The sequence below is a fragment of the Eschrichtius robustus genome, chromosome 14 (assembly GCF_028021215.1).
Source record: "Eschrichtius robustus isolate mEscRob2 chromosome 14, mEscRob2.pri, whole genome shotgun sequence".
NCBI lineage: Eukaryota > Metazoa > Chordata > Mammalia > Artiodactyla > Eschrichtiidae > Eschrichtius > Eschrichtius robustus.
In genome coordinates, this window is record NC_090837.1 from 12,756,394 (window position 1) to 12,770,767 (window position 14,374).

The 14,374-nt window shown below is 44.9% G+C and overlaps 1 protein-coding gene across 3 annotated transcripts in view; it reads left to right on the plus strand.

The window, feature by feature from the left end:
- SPRING1 (SREBF pathway regulator in golgi 1) overlaps positions 1–14,374 on the plus strand; it is a 126,417-nt gene that overhangs the window by 52,848 nt on the left and 59,195 nt on the right. The window contains exon 5 of one of the 3 annotated variants that reach the window (XM_068563146.1): positions 3,884–4,317. The exons of the other annotated variants lie outside the window; for them this stretch is intronic. Within the exon in view, the coding sequence (XP_068419247.1) occupies positions 3,884–3,970 (87 nt within the window). The 3' untranslated portion in view covers positions 3,971–4,317. Of the gene's footprint in view, positions 1–3,883; positions 4,318–14,374 lie in introns of those variants that run through there. 3 annotated transcript variants of the gene reach the window in all.

Sequence of the window (14,374 nt, forward strand, 5' to 3'; positions counted from 1 at the left end):
TTCAACAGACACTTAATGAAAGCCCATTTTGGGACAGGCACTACTCTGGCCGCTGGGAATGTAATAGCGAGCAAAGCAGACATAGTCCCTGAGCAGCGGATGTGGACATAAAGAAATGAACTGATGAAACTGTGCCTCCCAACAGGTATTGGGAGAAGGAGGCCTTCCCCCCAGAGTCCTTATCCTTCAATTAAAGGAGACTGTTGGAATCTTTAAAGATCCCTTCCTGCTCACAAATAGATTGTTCTATGGAATACGATGATTTTTGTGAAGGCAAGAGTGTGCCTCAGATGCTCATTTTATATAAACAATGTGTTCTGGATTTAATTTGTATAAATAAAAATTTGTTAAAAGTATAATCCCATTATCTAATAAATGTACATTTTCTTTCTGAGATGTTTAAACCTCATTTCTAATTGAGCTAATGATCACAGTGATACGGGAACAGTTCAGTATTGAAGTCTACCCTCCTCCACCATAGGTAATTGCTAATTTTTTTTTATTGTGGTAAAACAAAAACATAACATTAAATTTACCATCTTAACCATTTTTAAGTGTACGTAGTGTTAACTATATTTACATTGTGTGCAACAAATCTCTAGAATTTTTTTTTTTTAATAAATTTATTTATTTATTTATTTTTGGCTGCGTTGGGTCTTCGTTGCTGCGCACGGGCTTTGCTCTAGTTGCCGCAAGCGGGGGCTACTCCTCGTTGCAGTGTGCGTGCTTCTCACTGCAGTGGCTTCTCTTGTTGCAGAGCATGGGCTCTAGGCACACAGGCTTCAGTAGTTGTGGCATGCAGGCTCAGTAGTTGTGGCTTGTGGCCTCTAGAGCGCAGGTTCAGTAGTTGTGGCGCATGGGCTTAGTTGCCCTGCAGCATGTGGGATCTTCCCGGACCAGGGCTCGAACCCATGTCCCCTGTATTGGCAGGTGGATTCTTAACCACTGCGCCACCAGGGAAGCCCTCTCTAGAATTTTTGACCCTGCAAAATGGAAACTCTGTACTCACTAAACACTTATTCCTCTTGCCCCCTTCCCCCCAGCCCTTGGTAACCACCTTTCTCCTTTCTCTTTCTTTGATTTTGACTATTTTAGATAGATACTTCATATGAGTGAAGTCATACATTATTTGCCCTTTTGTGTCTTGCTTATTTCACTAAGCCTAATGTCATCCACACTCATCCATGTCAAAGCATGTGACAGGATTTCCTTCTTTTTTAAGGCTGCATAATATTCCATTGTATGGATATAGCACATTTCCTTTATCCATTCATGTGTCGATGGATACTTGGGTTGCTTCCACCTCTTGGCTATGGCGAGTAATGCTGCAATGAACATGGATGTGCAAATATCTCTTCAAGATCCTGCTTTGAATTCTTTTGGATATATGCCCACAAGTGGGATTGCCAGATCATATGGTAGTTCTATTTTTAAATTTTTGAGGAACTTCCATACCATTTGCCGTGATGGCTGCACCATTTTACATTCCCACCAACAGCACACAAGGAGTCCAACTCCTCCATATCCTCACCAACACTTGTTACTTTCTGTTCTTTTGATAGTAGCATCCTGACAGGTGTGAGGTAATATTTCATTGTGGTTTTTATTTGCATTTCTTGTGATGTTGAGCATCTTTTCATATGCTTGTTGCCCATTTGTGTATCTTCTTTGAGGAATTGTCTATTCAAGTCCTTTGCCCATTTTTTTTTTTTAAATTAATTTATTTATTTATGGCTGTGTTGGGTCTTCGTTTCTGTGCGAGGGCTTTCTCTAACTGTGGCAAATGGGGGCCACTCCTCATCGCCGTGCGCGGGCCTCTCACCATTGCGGCCTCTCCTGTTGCGGAGCACAGGCTCCAGACGTGCAGGCTCAGTAATTGTGGCTCACGGGCCCAGCTGCTCCGCGGCATGTGGGATCTTCCCAGACCAGGGCTCGAACCCGTGTCCCCTGCATTGGCAGGCAGACTCTCAACCACTGCGCCACCAGGGAAGGCCTGCCCATTTTTTAATTAGGTTATGTGTCTTTTTGTTGCTGAGTTGGAGAAGTTCCTTACGTACACTGGATATTAAACCCTTATCAGATATATGGTTTGTAAATATTTTCTCTCATTCTGTAGATTTCCTTTTCACTCTGTTGATTGTCTCCCTTGAAGCACAGAAGTTTTTACGTTTGATATAGTCTCATTTCTCTATATTTGCATTTGTCATCTATGCTTTTGGTGTCATATCCATGAAATCATCGCCAACTCCAGTGTCCTGGAGCTCTTCCCCTATGTTTTCTTCTAGAAGTTCTATAGTTTAAGGTCTTACATTTAGGTCTTTAATCCATTTTGAGTTAGTTTTTGTGTCTGGTGTAAGCTAAGGGTACAGCTGCGTTCTTTTGCATGTGGATATCCCGTTTTCCCAACACCATTTGTTGAAGAGACTGTCCTTTCGCCCACTGTGTCAGTAACTGCTGATTTTTAAATCAGAGCTTTAACGGACCAGGATAGCAGTGGCAGTGGTAGAAGAGGGTCTATTAGCATTACCTGGGCCCTAGGGATATCTTTCAACTAACTCCCCTCCCCACTTTGCCTGAGAGTGGGAAGCATGGAGACTGGCCAGGTGAATGTTGAAAAAGCTCCAGGTGATCCAGTACATGTGCCCGTCTTCTTCTGGTTAAGAGCCTAGAAGCAACGGAGAAAAGAAATCATTAAATCGGCCAGAAGGGTCTCTGTGCAGGGTAGAGACACTTTGCCCCATAGGAGTCTGCTTCGCAAATGTGGACTTTGTTCCTGCTGGGTTTTCTCAAAGCAGGGTGCACCTGTGAGCTCTCCAGAGGCTCGTGGATCTGGCTGCCCAGGTACTGAGGAAGAAGTGCTGGCTGCCCTGTACCTGGACAGTCCGGGAAGCATCCCGAGCATCTGCCTGCAGTCTGCACATGCATTTGAAAGGCCTTCTTGGGCGAAAGGGAAGGAGGAGCAGCTGGAGGGAAGAGGGGAAGAAGGACAGACAGTTCGTCTGCATGGAAGGCAGCGAGCACAGGTGTTTGCAGCAGCAGATGGCAGCCTGCAGCAGAGCCCTCCTTGGACCCCCTGTCCCCACAAGGGGAAATGAGAGGGAGGGGAGGCCAGCCAGGCCCCTCTCGAGCTGCAGCCCGGAGCGGCAACGCCCACCTCAGTGTATATAGCATGCACGTCTGCTCCACCCCTCCGAGTATCGATCCAAGGCCAGGAGTACACAGGCATCTCAGAGAGCCAAGTCTTAGCTGCAGGCTTACTAGTGCTTCTAAACGATTGTAGCCCAGAGGCTGTGCTGCTGCATTTCTGAACACCTCTACTTTGGCCGCTGAGTGGATGAGGGAGCAGCCCAGGGCATCTAGCTTTTCCTGCTGGAGAAGGCCATTCACAGGCTGCTCAGCCCTTCAGAACCCTGTAACTTTAGATCAGGCGGAGGAAGAAAGAAGTCCAGAAACAAAGCCTGAGCAGCTTGGGTGCAGCAGAGCTTATATCCCTTACTCTCAGTGAAGGCATTATTCTCTGGCAGGCAACCCAGTGGTGGGTGGGAGGTGGAATGGGCAGGAGATAAGTGGGGGCAGCAGGGAAAAGCAGGCACCACCACTCTGTGTTCACAGCAAAGCATAGCTTCCCCATCAGCATCTCTACTGTACTTCAGAATCCTCCTCAACACAGCTCTTCAGGAAGCTACCACTGGCCAGTTGGCATTGGCCCTGGAGAGGGAGAGGGAGAGGGAGACCTGTCTTGTAGGGTACTGATCCTGGTTGTGCCTCAGTGGCCTCTGTGCCTCTGGAGGAGTCCCTACACCCTGGAGACCTTAATTGTCCCAGCTGGAAGAAACAGGAAAGTTACTCCACCCCAAGTATTTGTTCTCTCTTTGCATGGCAGCTGGAACAGAAGCCCAGAAGTCCCTGCTCCCGAGTTCTGTGTGGTGTGGAACCTGGGAAATGTGGGAAATCATCTACACCAAATTGAAAGGGAAGAGATGGGGCAGGCGTATGTGTGTCCAACATTATGAGCGACCGGGGAGATGATAAAAGCCCCCCTCAGCGCGCCTGCACGGGCCAGCCTGATCTGAACACTCTGCACGTGTAAGTTCATTCAATGCCCCCAACCACCGTGGAACTAACCCCCAAAACCTTTCCTATTCCACACATGAGGAAATGGACTCTCAGCCAGGATTAACCCGTCCACACAGCTGCTGCTACTACTACTACTACTGGGCCAGCATCAGATTGCAGGGAAGCTGGGTGTAAAGTCCATGTTTTTAACCACTGTTCTATGCTACAAAACAAACAAACAAACACAAACCAAAGACCAAAAGCCATTTTTCACCCACCAGACTGACGACAAATAATAGGTTTGATACAATCAGTCGCGATGAGGCAGTGGTGAAGGGCCTGCACCTAATTACGTCCGGGAAGGCCTGGAGGGCTAGAATTGGGGCTTGAGGTTGGTGGGCACTTTCATCTTATCTGCATTTATTTTGCAATGCAGAATATAGTTGCACATGGCTTGGGTTCATAACTCATTAGAGAGAGAGAGAAGTGAAGATGGTCAGGAGACGAGAGCCAAAGATAGATGGAGGGTTTTCAGAATCTAGAACTGCCTTTGAATGTGACCTCTTGGCTGCAGAAACTCTGATGGCTTTGAGCCTTGGGGGAGCTCGTGCTTTTCTCAGCACACCTTTATTTACTGAGGACCCCTACGTTCCAGGCTCTGGGTTGGGCTCTCAGCTGTTGCCACGCAAACCCAGGGTGTGTCCTGGTGGTACTGTCTCACGTCCGTCCCCAGTCTGGGTGCCTCTGTGGCGATGAGGTCATGGCCACATACAGGGAGGAACCGGTTTACCCCTCAGCTTCGATTTGTGATGGGCTGTTCCCCCAGAGCAGCTGCTGCAGCAACATTTACTTTGTACAGCAGCCAAGAGAGAGTGAGAGAGAGAGAGAGAGAGAGAGAGAGAGAGAGCGCAGGCGAGCCAGCAAGAGTAAGTGCGCATGAGCCTACCCCATTCCAAAATGTTTCTGACAAAATCTGGCACTCCTGGTTCTAATCAAAATACTGAACTTTGGAACAAATTAACATTCCACAGCCCTCGCAGGGAAGGAGAACTCAGCCGAGACAACTTCAGTTCACAACCACAACAAAAATAGCTTCTCCTGGGGAAGACACAGTCTGCTAACAAGGTCACTTTTGTTTTGCTTCCCCTGCCATCTGGCTGAGTGGCACCAGCGGCTGGATTTGGTACCGGCTTCTTCTGCCGAGAGTGGATGGGAGCCGGGTGGCACTGCAGAAGGCTTCTCAGCCTCCTGGCAAAGGGTGCCGGCACAAAGTTACCTTCAGACACCCCCCAGCAGGCACGCGGGCAGATGGAGCCCCGGTTTCACCCAGCCCGACTCTGCTCTGAGCTCCGAGTGTGCAGAAGGTGTGACACCAGCAGACAGCAACAAGCAGGTGGGAATCAGGGGAGAGTGAAAAACACGACAGGATGGGAAAGCTATCTTCGTCTTGAAAAACATTCCAGGACTCAACGTAATGCTCGTTCTGGCAAGTCGGGAGTCTGAGTTCCAGAAGGCGAACAAAGAAGCATGATTTTGGTTTTGGGTTTGGGTTTTTTTCTTTTTTTCTTTTTCTCTTCCCTTCTGCTTGCAAGATTCAGCTCCTTTCAGTCATTATCAGGGACCTTCAGTAACCTCCCTTGGCCTGTTTCCTCGTCTGTAGGACGGGAATCACCTGCACGGTGTGGGTGAAAAAAGCGGATGTCGTTGCCTAAGGGTGCCTGGCTGGGGTTCTCAGAGAACACGCGTGCCCTCTGACCTGGTAGCCCAGGAGGGCTTCCATGTAGAAAGACCCCTTGACAGCCCTCTGCAGAACTTATACATGGCAATGGTCTGCCCAGAGTTACTTCATTTTGAAGGTGTGGAGCTGGGATTTGAACACAAGCATTTTGCTTACAAAGATGCTGCTGCTTCTTCTGTATCAATGATTTTCAATCTTTTAAAAAAGGATCAAAAGCCATGAATATCCACAAGGGGTACATGACCTACTAAAACCATGCCCCTCCCATGAGGAGTCTAGGGATCTTGGTTAATATCATAGTAGACCTGCTGGGAAAACAAACAAGCAAATAAACAAAGCTTTAGTAAAATGGAGAAGGAATCTTTAAAATGACCTAAAGCCTCCCTACCCTTAAGTGAAGGAAAGTAATTTCATTAGAGCATCTCCTTTAGGATTCTGCCCCACCCCTGCAAAGACACGTAAGGAAACTTTGATTTCAAGTGAGTTGAATCTGGTCTCCGAGGGCTCGGAGGTGGGGTGAGGCTGGTGAAGGTCATGGGACTCTGAGTTTGTGTGACTGCTGTCCCTGGGGAGTGGGGTGAGCAAGGGCGCCCGGGGTCCCACTGATGCAGGTGGTTCCTGAGTCAGAACTGAGCTATGACAGCTGGCATAGGATTTAAAAGGTTGGGAAGAGTCCTGGGGCCATTTGCAAGTGTTAACTGGTATTAAGGACTGAGCCCCTCTCTGCTGCTGGTACCCAAGGTGCTTGCTTTCCCAAATAGCATGGGGAGGACTTGACACTGCCCCCCAGCAGGGAATATGGTGGGGGGCAGGCCACTGAGTATTGATTATATACCAGGCAGTGTACTCAGCTCTGGTGTACAGCAAAGAAAAGAGATAAAGCTCTTGCCCTCAGAGGGCTTTCAGACTTGTAGGGAGCTAGACATTTAACTCAAAGAAATAGCACTTAACATGCCTTTGAGGCAATGAGAATTGTCTAAATCAAAGAATGCATGTGGGAGGAGCTGATGGAGATCGGCGCCCATGGCTAAAGCCTAGACAAGGGCCCTCCTGGACCCTGCCACTGGGAAAGGACTCGCTGCCTTCAGAGGAAAGGAAGGGGACTCGCTGCCTTCAGAGGAAAGGAAGGGGACTCGTGCACTTGGGGATCATTAGCCGGGGAGAGCGAGCAACACGGAATGAGAGGAGAGGTTGGGGAGGCCAGATCTGGAGAACAGAATTTCTGAAGGGGAATCCATGGGTCACCCACACCAGGATTTCCTCAGGGACTTGCTGCCAATTGAGATGCTTGGGACCATCTCAGACTTCTGGAATCAGCATCTCTGGACAAGCAATCTGGAACCTGCTTTATAAGCAAGTGCCCTGGGACATTGTTCTATGCACAGGGGTTCATGGTCCACAGGAAAGTTTTCTGGATTTTATCCCAAATGAAAAGGGAGGCCACTGAAGGGTTTGGAAAAGAAAAATGATGCAGTTCATCTTAAAGATGTTGTTCTGCCTCTTGGGTAGGTATTGAGTGGAGTGGGATTGCGGGGGGGAGGTGGACAGAACACCTGGGCAGCCGAGACAGAAGTCCACACTGCTTCCTCGTCCTTTGCTTCCCTGCCAGCAGCACCGGGTAGACTAACTCCTTACCTTATTAACCGGTCCTGTGGCACCTCCTGGATTCTCCCTGGTCATCTAGGCCCTCATGTGGTGGCCGCCTGGACCCCAGAATGTTAGGTGGATTGACACTGACCCTTGGATTGTCCACATCTTGGGCCTCAGATCGTCCCTTTCTCCTTTAACATCTCACACAGTCGCTCGCTGTCAACACAGCAGTTGGTTATCCAAGGTGTAGGGCAAACTACCCTCTCACCTGTCCAGGATGGCTTAGGTAACATCAGACCTGAGAACGGGGTGAACCTTTCAGGCATTCTCTCGGTGCTGATGGGCCCTACAAGTCTGCAACATGAGCTTAGGTGGTAGGGAATCAATGAGACTGCCACCTCCAATAGGTCAGACTCCTCATAGGGGTCCAGGAGACCCCACCAGGGCTCCTGGTTTGCAGATGGGCAAGGAGGAGCTGAGGGTAACAACTCTTCCCAATCAGAGCCTGTGCTAAGTGGCTTTTGATTCAGGCTGGTGCTTACCCAAACTGGCCTCCGTCTTTCAAGTAAAGGACACAGTTTTCACTCTCTCTGCGTTTTCAAAGAGAAGCTGACAGGGAACGTTGCGAATCACAATCAGAGTTCCCTGCCACAGAGCACACGAGATGAGAATTGACTCAAAACTTTTACTGTCATCATTTACTGAGTACTGGAAAGACACACACATAAGTCAGCAGAGAAAAACCCAAGAGGCCTGGTCTCTAGCTGCATGTCAACAGAACGCCTGAATAACATCGCCTGCCGCAACACAAAGCAGAATCAAACCACAACCCAGCCAAGCCTCCTTAGGTTCCCAAAGTATCAAAGAGATCTTCGCGCTGCCTTCATTATTCTTTTAATCAACTTTTTTGAGGTATAATTTACACACAATAAACCCATTTTAAGTGTATGGGTTGATGTTTTGACAAATGTCTACACCCGGATAACCATCACTTCAGTCGAAGTATAGAATATTTCCAACAACCCCCATCCCTGCAGATTCCTTCCAGCCTCTTAGAAGTCAGTCCCCCTTCCACCTCTGCCCTCAGGCAACTACTGATCTGCTCCCTGTCACTCCACTTTTAAAATTTGTATAATTTCATGTAATGGAATCAGACAGTATGTACTCTTGTGTCTGGCTTCTTTTACTGGTTTATGAGATTCAGCCACATTGTTACATATATCAGTAGTTCATTTTCTTTTACTGTTGAGTAGCATTTCACAATTTGTTTATAGATTTACCTGGTTGATGGGCATTTGGGTTGTTTCCAGGTTTGGGATATTATGAATAAAGGTCTTATAAACATTTGTGTATAAGATTGTGTGGACATACGTTTTCATTTCTCTTGGATAAGATAAATACCTAAGAGTAGCTGGGTTGTATAGTAGGTATATATTTACTTCTTAAGAAACTGCCAGACCTTTTATCCAAAGTAGATGTGCCATTTTCACATTCTTACCAACAATATCTGAGTTCCAGGTGCTCCACATCCTCACCAACAATTGATATTGTCAGTCTTTTTAATGTTATTCATTCTAATGGGTGTGGTGGTGTCTCATTGTGGTTATTGTTTGCATTTCCTTGATGACTAGTGTCGGGCACTTTTTTATGTGTTTATTGGACATTATATACCTTCTTTTAGGACTGTCTTTTTAAATCTTTTGTTCATTAAAAAAAATGAGATTGGGACTTCCCTGGTGGTCCAGTGGTAAAGAATCTGCCTTCCAATGCAGGGGAAGCGGGTTTGATCCCTGGTTGGGGAACTAAGATCCTACATGCTGCAGGGCAACTAAGCCTGCATGCCACAACTACTGAGCCCAAGCGCCTCAACTAGAGAGCCCGCGTGCCACAAACTACAGAGCCCATGTGCTCTGGAGCCTGTGCGCTGCAACTGGAGAGAGAAAACCCACATGCCACAACTAGAGAGAAGCCTGTGCGCTGCAATGAAGAGCCCGCGTGCCACAACTAAGACCCGACGCAGGCAAAAATAATAAATCAATAACTAAATAAATAAACATAAAAAAATGAGATTGTTTGAATTATGAATAAATTGTAAGCATTCTTTTTAGATTCTCTCTACAAGTCCTTTGTCAGATATATATATTTTCTCCCAGCCTGTTGCTTGGCATTTTTTTTTTTCTTTCATTTTCTTGACTGTCTTTCGCAGAGCCAAGTTTTAAATTTTGACAAAGTTTAATTCATCAATTTTCTTATGGTCTTTGTTTTTTGTGTCTTATCTTAGAAATCTTTGCCCATCCCAAGATCACAAAGTTTTTCTCCTGTGTTTTCTTCTAGAAGTTTTATAGTTTTAGCGTTAACGCTTACATTTATGATCCATATGTAGTAGGATTTGAATTTTATTTTTTCCATGCAGATATTCAGTTGTCCCTTCACCATTTGTTGTAAAACTTTTTTTTCTCACTGAATTACCTTGATGTCTGTATCAAAAATCAATTGGCCATATACCTGTGGGTATATTTCTGAACTCTCTGTTCTGTTCCATTGATCTATATGTCTATCTTTTCAACCAATACCACATAGTCAGGTTAGTACTCCAATGTTGTTTAGCTTTTTAAAAAGTTGCTTTGTCTATTCTAGGTCATTTGCATTTCCACATAAATTTTAGGATAGGCTTGCTTCTATTAAACACTGCTGGAATTTTGGTCGGAGTCATGTTGAATCTATTTGGGAAGAATCAGCATCTTAACAATTTGACTCTACCCATCCATGAACATGGTATATCATTCCATTTATTTTAGTCTTTTAAAATTTCTTTCAGCAATGTTTTGTAGTTTTCATTGTACAGGTTGTGTACATACTTTTTTACATTTATTTCATTTTTTTGGTGTTATAAATATGGAATTGTATTTCTTTGTTTCCATTTGTTCATTACCTCCTCCTCCTCTCCTTCCTTCTTCTTTTTCAGTTATCTCTTCCTTTTTGATTCTAACCTGACATTAAAGCCTTAAATATATCTTCTTATCATTGACACTACTGATATCCAGGGTTCGAAAGTTTCCCAGTTGATGGTTTAGTTAAAAATTGGCATTGATGCTACCCTACATCTTGCCTCTCATCTTAGAATTTACAGCTTTTCTTAGCATGATTCTCAGCTTATCAAACCATCTCCCTTCTATCACTTTCATTCTTTTTCACAGCTCCCACAGTCACACCTCCTCCGTATAGCCTTCAAGAAAAATGTGACAGGTTCTCTGGTATCTTTTCAGCATTGAATCTTCCGTTACTCACCACCACATTGATTGAAACAATTATCCAATTGTTCAAAATGAAGGAATTTTATGTTATTTAACTCTTGTATGCCTGTGTTAATTTCCTTGGGGTGCTGTAACAAGGTACCACAAACTGAGTGGCTTAAACCAACAGAAATTTATTTTCTCACCGTTCTGGAGGCTGCAGTCTAAAATCAAGGAGTTGGCAGGGCTATACTCCCTCTGACATCTGTAGGGGAGAATCCTTCCTTGCCTCTTCCAGCTTCTGGTGGTTCTCAGCAGTCCTTGGCATTACCTGGCTTGCAACTGCATACCTCAATTTCCACTTCCATCTTCACATGGCATTCTCCCTCTGTGTGACTGTGTTTCTTCTTCTCTTCTTATAAAGACACCAGTCATATTGGATTAAGGGTCTGCATACTCCAGTATGACCTAATTATTACATCTGTAATGACCCTATTTCCAAATAAGGTTACATTCTCAGATATGGAGATTAGGACTTTAACATCTCCTTTGGGGGAATACAGTTCAATACATAACAATGTCTCAGCTCTTTTTGTCTCAAATGTTCTTCCTCATTTTATTCTCTTGAAGAATTACTAGAGGACCTAGTTCAAAATCCACTTTCTTGGTTATTTTTTCCTGAATACCCCAGGAGAAGTGAATCGCCTCTTTGCCTATCTTTATAAGCATTTTTGAATGACTGTTAGAAAATTTCTCACATTGTGTGCCACCTGGGAACAGAAGCCATCTTATTCATCTGGAAATAGAGCTCCAAGTCCCAGGATCCCATTTAGACTTCCTCTATGGCATAGCTGTTCCTAATGTGGGCATTTCAGGCGCATATTCAAACAATCCCTAGTCTGTAGATTTGTAGATTAAGGAAGAAAAATGAGGAAGCTTTCAAAATTCTGTGTTATTTAATTTTTTATTTTAGGAATTATATCATTGGGAAATACTCTGGATAAACATTTGAGGTCCTATTTATATGTCTTCATATGTAAAATTCCCTTTTCTTATTGACTACTGTATGTTCAAAATATAAAATAAAAATAGTCTTGTAATGTAAATGCAATATAACTGAGTTTCTCAACCTTGGCACTATTGATATTCTGGGTTGGATTATTCTTTACTGTAGGGGGCTGTCCTGTGCATTGTAGGATGTTGAGCAGCATCCCAACCTCTATCTAATAGATGCCAGTAGCACCTTCTTTCCTAGTTGTGACAACCACAAATGTCACATAGCCAAGAATCCCCCAGTTGAGAGCCACTGTAGAGAATCATAAGGCAGATTTCTCATCATTCTGCTTTCTTGTTAATACTCTCCTCGGCCTGTAAAGCTGCTCTGCACTGAGGCCACTGGTGTTGTGAGTAAATTGCATGGCTCGGCTTTCCCTTGCTGCTGCCTCTGTACATCTGGAGCCCGTGGGTGGCCTCATTCACACAGAGGGAAAAATTAATGCCCCTGCTTATCATAAAGACTCAAGGACTCAAGGAACATAAGGAACCAAGCCAGTGCCCCGGCGTGCCAAACCCCGTCAACTTCACTCTCACCTCAGAATCTTCTAAAGCACTCGCTGAGTTCCGCCTCAACTTGTTGAACTAGAAGGAGTAAGATTGTGGTTTTAGAAGAAAGACCAAAAACCAGGGGTGGAAATCATCTGGAGGAAATTTTTTAAAGTAGTGTATACGTGGACAGGAGGACTGGGAAAAGAATTCTGTCAGTGGCCCCGAGCTGTCCAGAACTAGAGGTATTTCCTGCAGCGGTTTCCAAACACAGACCTGGCCGCCCTCATTCCCAGGCAGGCCAGATCGTGACCCTTTTAAGTGTAAGTTCTGTTTTGTGGTTCAGAGGGAGAGGGCAGGGCTTACTGTTCGGAAATGACCTTGAATCTGCCCACTTTTCTCAACACTTTGGTTTCAGTTTGGAAGCTGCTGCATTGCAGGGTGGGGTGCGAAGGCCCCCCTCTTTTGACTGGCTGGCAGGTGTTCCCGAGGAATTAGGAGAATGTTTCATGAGAGTGGAGACCCCGCCTTGGGTGTGGGGCTCTGCTCAGTAATATAAACCCTTCAAATTGTGGGACAGATTTTTACTGAACGAGAAAGCTGTTCCTCTCATGCTTTAAAAAAAAAAAAAGAGGTAAAATTCACGTAACATAAAATTAACCATTTTTTAGAGTATATATTTATTTCACTTATATTTAGTACATTCACAGTGTTGTACAACCATCACCTCTATCTAGTTCCAAAATATTTTCATCGCCCCCAAAGGACACTTCATACCCATTAGGCAATAACTCCCCATTCCTCCTTCCCCAGCCTTACAGCTATGAATCTGCTTTCTGTCTCTATGGATTTGCCTATTCTGGGCATTTCATATAAATGAAATCATACAGTATGTGACTTTTTGTATCTGGCTTCTTACACCTAACGTATGTTTTGGAGGCTCATCTATGTTGTAGCAGGTGTCAGCCCTTCATTCCTTTTAATGGCTGAATAATATTCCATTGTATAGATATGCCACATTTTGTTTATCTACCCATCTACCGATGGACATTTGGGTTGCTTCCACATTTTGGCTATTGTGAATAATGCTATATGAACATTTGTGTTTTTCATACTTAAATTTAAAAAAATTTTTATTATTATTTTTTTAAAATTTTATTTATTTTTGGCTGTGTTGGGTCTTCTTTGCTGCACCCAGGCCTTCTCTAGTTGTGGTGAGCGGGGGCTACTCTTCGTTGTGGTGCTAGGGCTTCTCTTTGCGGTGGCTTCTCTTGTTGCGGAGCATGGGCTCTAGGTGCGCAGCCTTCAGTATTTGTGGCACGTGGGCTCAGTAGTTGTGGCTTATGGGCTCTAGCGCACAGGCTCAGTAGTTGTGGTGCGCGGGCTTAGTTGCTCTGCGGCATGTGGGATCTTCCCCAACCAGGGCTCGAACCTGTGTCCCCTGCATTGGCAGGCAGATTCTTAACCACTGCGCCACCAGGGAAGTCCCAAATTGTTTTTGAAATTGTGGTAAAATATACATACATAAAATATGCTGTTTTAACCATTTTAAAGTGTACAGTTCAGGGGTACTAATTATGTTCATAATGTTGTGCAACCATCACCATAGGCTGCTTCCCAACCTTTTCCATCAACCCTAAAGGAGACCCCTTACCCAGGAAGCAGTAACTCCCTAACCCCCCACCTCAACCCTAGCCTCTGGTAATCACTAATGTACTTTCCATCTCTGTGAATTTGCCTAGTCAAGATAATTCATACAAATGGAATGGTACAATATTTGTTTGCTGCTTCTGGCTTCTTTCACTTAGCATAATGTCTTCAAAGTTCATCCACATTGTAGCATGTGTTAGTGCTTTATTCCTTTTTGTGGCTGGATAAATACCCCATTGCAAGGACACACCACATTTTGTTTATCCATTCAGCTGTTGATGGACATTTGGGTTGCTTTCCCTTTTGGCTATTGTGCATAGTGCTGCTGTGAATAGTCATGTCTCTCACAGGCATTTGAAGAGTGCCCATAAGCCTTAGCATAATGTCCTAACTCCTCAGCATGACACCCATTGTGAAGCCCCTTTTATTCCCCTTTCCTGGCGTGCACCCTCCTTATGGCCTGCCCACACGAACTACTTATGATGCCTGGAGTTTGACTAAATATGCTTCCAACTCCTGTGTCTTTGTACAGGCACATCCTTGGCTTGGAACGCATCTTCTTTAC